Genomic DNA, 10,201 nt, shown 5'->3' with positions numbered 1-10,201 from the left:
GGATTGGCAGCTTCTGCCATCAACCATTTGCCCCCAAAATACAAAACTTATTGTCACCGGGTTTCCACTTTATTTTTCTGCTATTTCTCTTTTGCAATTTGTAGAAAGAAAAATTGGCACTGGGATGCCAGTTTCTCTTCCCTCTATCCCTCTTCCACAAATGTAGCAGCAAGCTTTCCCTACTGAGATGCCAGTTTCCCTGCATCTATCCATCTTTCACAAGATATAACAGTGCACATTCCCGGCACCATGTTGCCAGACATCGTATCCACATCAGTCATTTGCAAACATAGCAGTAACGATTCCTGACACCAGTTTTTTCTTTTTGTTCCCTCCTCCACAAGATGCAGCAGCAAACCCTTCCGGCATCAGGATGCCAGTTTCTCTGCCATCTTTCCTACCTTTGCAAAGCACCAGCTTTTCGACCACCATCCACTGCTAGAAGATGATCCTGATGTCACAAATGGTAAAAATTATTCCTTGGAGATGCTCTAATGTGTTCTGAGTGTTTTGCACGGCTTCATTAAAAACACTGAAGCTATAGTGAAACAGCATCAGCGGAGAGGTCAGGTGACTGAGGTTGAATGGCATGTTCAGACCAAATGAAAAGGCAAGTATTCTTTCATGGCGCCATTTCGAAAAAAGTCTGTACAATAAATATGCAAATGTCGTGATGTCATCTTCAGTGACCTGTGTGAATTCATTTTTGTTCCTTTATTTCTGAGTACAGCTGATTGTTTGACTTTTCCTAGTCTCACATGTGTTTTATCTAGTTTTAAATATTTATTGATTTGTAGTTTACACATTGATTTCTTGTGATCATATGCAGTCTCTGAGGAGGTGAAGTAAACACTCACAGCTTAAAAGTGATGTTAAAAGTGTTAAATTAGTGAACAAAATCAGAATTTGGAAAATCAGCCTCTCTTGGTTTATACTTTTTCTTGATTGAGCGACCTGATAATTTTTCCGCCTGTGTTTTCATGAAGGATTTTTTTTTCCTGACTCTTGGGGCATTCTTTCAGTGATGAGGTCAGTGTGCCACAGTGGGCGTGTTTTCAGAACAGAGTTTATGAAGAAGCAGAAGCAGAACTTCAGCTCAGGGGTCTGAGTACAATGTCATAACCCATGTTGCCTAAGCACTCTGTTGAATGGTAAGTGCTGGACATTTACTATGATGGATTATCGTCAGTGAAATTCTTCCCGAACTGTTTCATGTCTGTTGCTTTGTTGGAGTTTCACTGTTTTGAAACCCTGTGGTTATGTGATGTGATGATTAATAATATGGATCCTGCAAACAGTATTACCTTTGCTTTTTGAGTGGAGAGGAGGATGACAGTAAACTCATCTCAGAGTTCATTCTTCGTGTTCAGCGCCTATTTTGACTGCGGGCATTTGAAATATTTATTTTTTGTGATTGTTATGTCTTTATATTTTTTAACCATTACTGCCAATGTCCTGCTGATTGTTGTTATCTGTGTGAACAGAAGCTTACATGAACCTATGTACATGTTTTTGTGCAGCCTGTTTGTGAATGAGCTGTATGGTAGTACAGGGCTGTTTCCGTCCCTCCTGATTCAGATCCTCTCTGATGTTCACACTGTTTCTGCTCCTTTGTGCTTCCTGCAGGTTTTCTCTGTGTACTCTTATGGCTCTGTGGAATTTGCCAGCTTAGCCGTCATGTCTTATGACAGATATCTTGCTATTTGTTATCCTTTGGAATATAACATGCGAACGACATCCTGCAAGGTGGCCATGCTTATTGCTCTAAGTTGGTTGTCTCCTTTTCTTGCAATTGTTGTTCTGATGTCCTTACTTGTCCCTCTGCAGCTGTGTGGGAACATCATTAACAAAGTGTACTGTGACAACTACTCCATTGTTAAACTGGCCTGTTCTGACATCACAGTCAATAACATCTATGGCCTCATTGCCACTTGTCTCACGATCCTATGCCCTGTATCTCTGATTCTCTACACCTACATGAGGATCCTTAAAATCTGTTTTTCTGGATCCAAACAGACCCGACAGAAAGCCGTCAGCACCTGCACGCCTCACCTTGCTTCTCTGCTCAACTTTTCCTTCGGCTGCTTTTTTGAAATTCTGCAGAGCAGGTTTAACATGAGCAGTGTACCCAGCATGCTGAGAATATTTTTATCATTATACTTTCTAACATGTCAACCTCTATTCAACCCTTTAATGTATGGACTGACCCTGTCCAAAATCTCTCTCACCTGTAAAAAAACTACTCTGTGCTGACATGTAGAACAACACTGTTATTATATCTGTGCTATTAGTAAAACTAACTGCAGCAAATCTCGATGTATGAACAGATTTCTGTGTTTTCATGAACTGAACACAGTAAAACCTTTGATGTCTTCATATTTAAAAAAACAAAAACAAAGCAGAAACAGGCAAAACTCTGCAGGTGTGCTACAAATAAGAGTTTTTATATGTGGTAAAGTAACTCTGGTAATCTGTTTCATTTTGAAGTGTTACAGTGAGTGATGTTACATTAACAGCTGGTTTGTTTCAGGTTGATCAGGTTGGAAAGGCAGGAAAGGTCATTGGAACAACTACACACCTCCCATTGCCAAAGATACAGTTAGGTCCATATATATCCGGACAATGATAGAACTTTTGTTTATTTACTTGTTTATTGAAACATATTCCAATTCAGTAATATCCATGTTCATCATATTACTGAATATAATAGACATGGACATAATCTGTAGACTCTGAGCTTTCATCATCATTTGAGGGTATCCACATTAAAACTGGATGAAAGGTTTAAGAGTTTCAGCTGCTTAACATGTGCCACCCTCTTTTTAAATGGACCTTAAGTTATTGGATAATTTCATGAACAGGCAGTTCCTGTCCTTATCAGTTAAGCAGATAAAAGGCCTGGAGTTAATTTGTGGTGTGGTCGAAGTGAGAGTCGTGGCGCTGTCACTTGGTGTTCGCTCGCTCTGCGGTAGAGTATCACTTCCTGTTCCTGCTCAAACACAGTGGTGCTTTTGAGTAGCTTATCTGCTTAGCAATTTACTTAAAAACTGTTAGATAACTTCTTTTTTCATAGTATAATCTTCACGTGCTTCAGCCGAAGCACACTTTCTGTGTACTCACTACTTAATTTATAGCCAAAGTATTCACTCACTGTGTTTTTACTGTTTCGTTAGCTTAGCTTAGCTTGTAGCCAACTCGCTAGCACCATGGCCTCTTCACCTGTCCCTCCTGCACTTTCCTGCTCATTGTGTCAGATGTTTAGCTACTCCTCAGCCTCCTTTAGCAGTAATGATACCTGTAACAAATGTAGCATATTTGCAGCTCTGGAGGCCAGGATTACTGAATTGGAGACTCGGCTTCGCACCCTTCATCCACCCGTAGCTAGCCAGGCCCCTGTAGCTGGTGCAGCCGAAGGTAGCATAGGCCCCGCTAGCTGTTCCCCGGCAGACCCCAAGCAGCTGGGGAAAGAGGGCGGCTGGGTGACGGTGAGGAGGAAGCATAGTCTTAAACACAAGCCCCAGGTACACCACCAACCTGTTCATGTGTCTAACCATTTTTCCCCACTCGGCGACACACCCGCCGGGGGTCAAACTCTGGTAATTGGTGATTCTGTTCTCAGACATGTGAAGCTAGAGACACCGGCAACCATAGTCAATTGTCTTCCAGGGGCCAGAGCAGGCGACATTGAAGGAAATTTAAAACTGCTGGCTAAGGGTAAACGTAAATTCAGTAAAATCATAATTCAAGTTGGCAGTAATGACACCCGGTTACGCCAATCGGAGGTCACTAAAATCAATATTGAATCGGTGTGTAACTTTGCCAAAACAATGTCGGACTCTGTAGTTTTCTCTGGTCCCCTCCCCAATCAGACCAGGAGTGACATGTTTAGCCGCATGTTCTCCTTAAATTGCTGGCTGTCTGAGTGGTGTCCCAGAAACGATGTGGGCTTCATAGATAATTGGCAAACCTTCTGGAGGAAACCTGGTCTTGTTAGGAGAGACGGCATCCATCCCACTTTGGATGGAGCAGCTCTCATTTCTAGAAATATGGACCAATTTATTAAACCCCCCAAAATATGACTATCCAGAGTTGGGACCAGGAAGCAGAGTTGCAGTCTTACACGCCTCTCTGCAGCTTCTCTCCTCCTGCTACCCCCCCAAAAACCCATCTCCATAGAGACTGTGTCAGCTCCCAAACAGACAACAAACAAACTAAAAACCAGCAACAAACAACTTAAACATAAAAAATCACAAAGAAAGAACGATACAGTATCCACATCTGAACCAAAGAGTAAAACAGTGAACTGTGGATTATTAAATATTAGGTCTCTCTCCTCCAAGTCTCTGTTAGTACATGACTTAATAATTGATCAACAAATCGATTTACTCTGCCTTACAGAAACCTGGTTGCAGCCGGATGATTATGTTAGTTTAAATGAATCAACACCCCCGAGTCATTCTAACTACCAGAAACCTCGAAGCACAGGCCGAGGGGGCGGTGTGGCAGCAATTTTTCACACCAGCCTATTAATCAACCAAAGACCAAGACAGACTTTTAATTCATTTGAAAGCCTGATGCTTAGCCTCGTCCACCCCAGCTGTAAAACTCAGAAACCAGTCTTACTTGTTATCATCTATCGTCCACCTGGGCCTTACACAGAGTTTCTCTCTGATTTCTCAGACTTTTTATCTGATTTAGTGCTCAGCTCAGATAAAATAATTATTGTGGGTGATTTTAACATCCATGTAGATGCTAAAAATGACAGCCTCAACATGGCATTTAATCTGTTATTAGACTCAATTGGCTTCTCTCAAAATGTAAAAGAACCCACCCACCACTTTAATCACACTCTAGATCTTGTTTAAACATATGGCATAGAAACTGAAGATTTAACAGTGTTTGTAATAACAAGTATGATTAATATGAGTTAATTAATATTAATTAATTAATTAATTAATTAATATGAGTAATAACAAGAATGATTCAATGCAAAAAGGTCTATTAACACATGTTGAGTGAGAAAGGTGACTGAAAAGGAAATACTCAGTGCATCATGGGAATCCCCGGCAGCCTACGTCTATTGCAGCATAACTAAGGGAGGACTCAGGGTCACCTGATCCAGCCCTAACTATATGCTTTAGGAAAAAGGAAAGTATAGAATCAGAATCAGAATCAGAAAGGGTTTTATTGCCAAATATTGAGAAGATTTACGACATTAGGAAATTGTTTTACAGTACGTTTCGCACTAAATACTGAAGCAAACACTTAAATAAACATAAAAATTCAAATTAAAAGTGCTGAGCAGATTGATATATACATAAATCCAGGTGATGATCAGTGCAAAAATGGAACAGATCCACAGTATAGAATCATGTGTTTGTGGTGGGAACAGTCATATGGTTATTGTTCATGAGTCCAAGAGCAGAGGGGAAGAAACTGTTCTTATGGCAAGAGGTTTTGGCTTGAATGGACCGGAGCCTCCTGCCTGAGGGGAGCAGGTCAAACAGACTGTGTCCAGGGTGAGAAGGGTCAGCTGTGATCCTAGCTGCACGCCCCAGTGTCCTGGAGGTGTACAGGTCCTGCAGAGATGGGAGTCTGCAGCCAGTCACCTTCTCAGCAGAGTGCACAACACGCTGCAGTCTCTGTTTGTCCCTGATGGTGGCTCCAGTGTACCACACGGTGATGGAGGAGGTGAGGATGGTGATTGCAGTGTAGAACTGCATCATTGTCCGTGTTGGCAGGTTAAATTTCTTCATCTGCCTCAGGAAGTACATCCTCTGCTGGGCCTTCTTTATGACGGAGGTGATGGTAGGCTCCTACTTGAGGTCCTGGGTGATGGTGGTACCCAGGAAGCAGAATGAATCCACAGTGCTGATGAGGGTGTCAGTTAGGATGATGGGGGTAGTGGGGCTGTGTGCTTCCTGAAGTCCAAAAAAATCTCCACTGTGTTCTAGGCGTTCAGCACCAGGTTGTTGTGACTGCACCAGGACATCAGATGTTCAACCTCCCTCCTGTAGGAAGACTCATCCCCATCCGAGATGAGTCCGAGAATGGTGGTGTCATCTGCAAACTTGATTAGCTTGACAGACAGGTGGTTGGAGGTGCAGCAATTAGTGTACAGGGAGAAGAGCAGAGGAGAAAGAACACAGCCCTGGAGGGAGCCAGTGCTGATGGTCTGGGAGTCCAAGGCATTCTTTCCCAGCCTCACGCGCTGCTTCCTGTCCATGGGCAGATGGGATCAGGCACATTCATCTGGGAAAGCTTGCCTTGGAGATGGTCTGGAAGGACGGTGTTGAAGGCAGAGCTGAAGTCTACAAACAGGATCCTGGCGTAGGTTCCTGGGGAGTCCAGATGCTGCAGGATAAAGTGTTGTTGATAGCATTGTCTACAGACCTCTTGGCTCTGTATGCAAACTGCAGGGGGTTCAGGAGGGGGACCGTGAGGGTCTTGAGGTAGGAGGGAACCAGGCGCTCAAATGACTTAATGACCATGGATGTCAGAGCCACAGGTCTGTAGTCATTCAGCCCAGTGATCCTTGGCTTCTTGGGGACAGGAACTATGACAGGGACTGGAGGACTTGAAGCAGGCAGGCACATGACATGCTTGCAGTGAGGAGCTGAAAATGCAGAAAAAAACTGGGGCCAGCTCGTTTGCACAGTGTCTGAGGGTGGCAGGAGACACAGCGTCTGGGCAGAAGGCCTCTGGGGGATGACTGTTCAAGGTGTCTATTGCTGGGGCTGGTGAAGGTGTGAAGTCTGCTTGATTGCTCATTAAAACGGCAGTAAAAATTGTTGAGGGTGTTGGCCAAGAGCAAGTCATCAATGGAGTGGGGGGTTTTAGGCTTGTAGTTAGATAAGATAACCTTTATTAGTCCCAGAGGTGGGAAATTTGTTTCGTTACAGCAAAAGTGCAAAGTTATGTAGCAGAAATTAGAAGACACCGGAATAGAATAAAATAAAATACTATATACAATAGAATAAAGTAGTATACAAATGCTATGTACAACTGAGTAAGAAAATACAAAAGTACAACTTTGTCAGAAAAAAGTATTGGACTTATAGCAGTCTTATTGCACATGTGAGGGTTTTAGTTTTTGAGCTAAAACCCCTTTTGTGCCGCAGTCTCCCACTGAAGGAGCTGCTCAGTGCTGTCAGAGTCTCCTGCATGGGGTGGGAGATGTAGTCCAACAGGGATGACAGCTTAGCCACCATTCTCCTGTCACTCACCACCTCCACTGGGTCCAGAGGGCATCCTAGAACAGAGCTGGCCCTTCGGATCAGCCTGTTCAGTCTCTTCCTGTCCTCAGCAGAGATGCTGCTGCCCCATCAGACAACACCGTAAAAGATGGCTGAGGCCACCACAGAGTCATAGAAGGTCTTCAGGAGTGGAGCCTTCACTCCAAAAGACCTGAGTCTCCGCAGCAGGTACAGCCTGCTCTGCCCTTTCCTGTAGAGGGTGTCTGAATTATGAGTCCGGTCCAGTTTGTTGTTCAGATGAACACCAAGGTACCTGTAGCTGTCCACAGGCTCAATGTCCATACCTTGGATGTTCAGTGGTTGCAGTGGAGGATGTTTGTGCCTGCGGAAGTCTACCACCAGCTCCTTGGTTTTACTAGTGTTGATCTGGAGGTAGTTCTGTTGGCACCAGTCCACAAAGTCCTGAGTCAGTCCTCTGTACTCCTTGTCGTCCCCATCAGTGATGAGGCCGACTATTGCAGAGTCATCAGAGAACTTCTGCAGGAAGCACTGGGTGGAGTTGTGGGAGAAGTCTGCAGTGTAGATGGTGAAGAGGAACGGAGCCAGAACCGTTCCCTGTGGGGCCCCCATACTGCAGACGACCCTGTCCGACACACAGCCCTGAGTCCTCACATACTGTGGTCGGTCGGTGAGGTAGTCCATAATCCATGTAGTGAGGTGATGGTCCACTCCAGAGTTCTCCAGCTTGTCCTTCAGGACTGTGGGCAGAATGGTGTTGAAGGCACTGGAAAAAGAATATGATTCTCACAGTGCTCCCAGCGGTCTCCAGGTGAGAGAGGGAATGATGTAGGAGGTGAATGACGGCATCATCCACTCCAGTGCCAGGCTGGTAGGCAAACTGAAGTGGGTCCAGTGATGAGTTCACCAGGCGCCGAAGCTGAGCCATGACTAGCTGCTCCAGGGTCTTCAACAGGTGGGATGTCAGAGCCACTGGCCTGTAGCAGTTTAGGTCCTTCGGGCATGAAGTCTTTGGCACTGGTACAAGACAGGAGGTTTTCCAGAGCTGTGGGACTCTCCCCAGCCTCAGGCCCAGGTTGAAGAGGTGCTCCATCACCCCACACAGTTGGTCCGCGCAGGACCTGATGACCCTTGAGCTGAAGTGCCGATTGCCCGCTCCGCTGCCCTCACCACCCGCTGCAGTTTCCTCTGGTCCTCCATGGTGCAGCAGTTGAATCAGAGTGTGCAGCAGTAAGTCAGAAGGCTCTCGATGGTGGCGCAGTAGAAGTTTACTAGCAGTAAACTCATCCAAGCTGTTAGAAGCAGCCCTCATTATGTCCCAGTCTGTAGATTCAACACATGTGCGAAGCTCCTCCACAGCCTTGTTGCTCCACAGTTTTTCAGTCCTCACGACAGGTCTGGAGAGCTTCAGCCTCTGTCTGTAGGCAGGGATCAGGTGGATCATGATGTGGTCAGAAAGTCCAAGTGCAGTACGGGACACCGTGCGATAGGCCCTGCTAATCTTGCTGTAACAGTGGTCCAATGTCCTCTCCTCTCTGGTCGGGCATTTAATATACTGCTTATATATGGGAAGTTCCTGGCTCAGATTGGCTATGTTAAAGTCCCCAAGAGCAATAATGAGAGAGTACAGGTATGTCCGCTCCATGTGCAGTATCTGCTCTGCGAGGGCGCACTGAGCTGCCTGCACATCCGCATCTGGCGGGATGTAAACAGCAGCCATAATGAATGAAGCAAACTCCCGCAGAGAATAAAACGGTTTGCAGTGAATAAAAAGATATTCCAGACAGGAAGAGCAGGGCTGAGCAGTGTTGGTCAAGTTACTTGAAAAAAGTAATCAGTAACTAATTACTGATTACTTCCCCAAAAAAGTAATCCCGTTACTTTACTGATTACTTATTTTCAAAAGTAATTAATTACTTAGTTACTTAGTTACTTTTTAAAAACACGATTTACAACCTGAATAGGTGATAAAGCGATAGATCTTTCAGCCCAATTCTACTTTTTCTGCATAATCCATCATACAAAATGTAATCAAATGGAAACGTCTCTTTTTAAAACTTGTTTTATTAGTTTTAATCTTTTAACTTTATGCATCAAGCAAAAATTAAATTATATGCAACATTCTCTGACTGGAAGAAATTTGTTTAACATTTAAACCTATTTTCTGCACATTCCAGCACATAAAATAAAATATGTTTTTGTGTTTACACTCACTCTTTCAAATAGATGAAAGTAAAACACAGCAGAAAATAAATAAAATCAAAGACTAGCGGTCCTGTTGCTCTATTTTCACCTGTAAAGCAGGACTGGGGTAGGCGGAGGTTTACCCTGGTGCAGGTGTGCCGCGGCGGTCAGTGGAAGAATCCGCGAGTTTCTCTGTGAATTTCCCATTACAGTCGTAGCGCACTCGCTGCTTGCTTGGAAGTTGAGGGGTTTAAAAAGAAGTTTTCTTCCCACGCAGTGAACAGTGGACACTAATGTTTTTGTCACTTTTTATGGAATCAAACTCAAAGTAAGGTCAGTACTTCCACGCTTTAAACGCTGCACGCTCATACTCTCTCCCGCACTCGATATATTATCCATTGTTGATCTGCACACAGCTGTTGTCACGAACGTCGCACTCGCTTACGTCACTGTCATGAGACATTCTCGCAAAAAATCACGGTTTTAGTAACGCAGTAACGCAGCGTTCCTACGTGAAAGTAACGATAATCTAATTACCGTTTTTGCAATAGTAATCCCTTACATTACTCGTTACTTGAAAAAAGTAATCAGATTACAGTAACGTGTTACTGCCCATCTCTGGTGCTGAGCAATCACTGTCACATCTGTGTACCAGCCACTATTAATGTAGAAGCAGACGCCTCCACCTGTGGTCTTACCAGAGAGAATAGCCTGCTGGGAAATACAGGGAGTGCAGAATTATTAGGCAAATGAATATTTTGTCCACATCATCCTCTTCATGCATGTTGTCTTACTCCAAGCTG

General features: G+C 44.2%; 1 protein-coding gene across 1 annotated transcript; it reads left to right on the top strand.

Annotated features, from left to right (window-relative positions):
* Nucleotides 1–1,329: 1,329 nt before the first annotated feature.
* On the top strand, nucleotides 1,330–2,301 carry LOC100690882 (olfactory receptor 11A1-like). The gene has a single exon (XM_025897929.1). The coding sequence runs from the start codon at nucleotides 1,330–1,332 to the stop codon at nucleotides 2,251–2,253; it is 924 nt and encodes a 307-aa protein (XP_025753714.1). The 3' UTR covers nucleotides 2,254–2,301.
* Nucleotides 2,302–10,201: the final 7,900 nt, after the last annotated feature.

This window comes from Oreochromis niloticus, linkage group LG14 (assembly GCF_001858045.2).
Source record: "Oreochromis niloticus isolate F11D_XX linkage group LG14, O_niloticus_UMD_NMBU, whole genome shotgun sequence".
Lineage (NCBI taxonomy): Eukaryota > Metazoa > Chordata > Actinopteri > Cichliformes > Cichlidae > Oreochromis > Oreochromis niloticus.
Note: the sequence above shows the minus strand (reverse complement) of the source record. Positions and strands in the feature narration are given on the sequence as shown.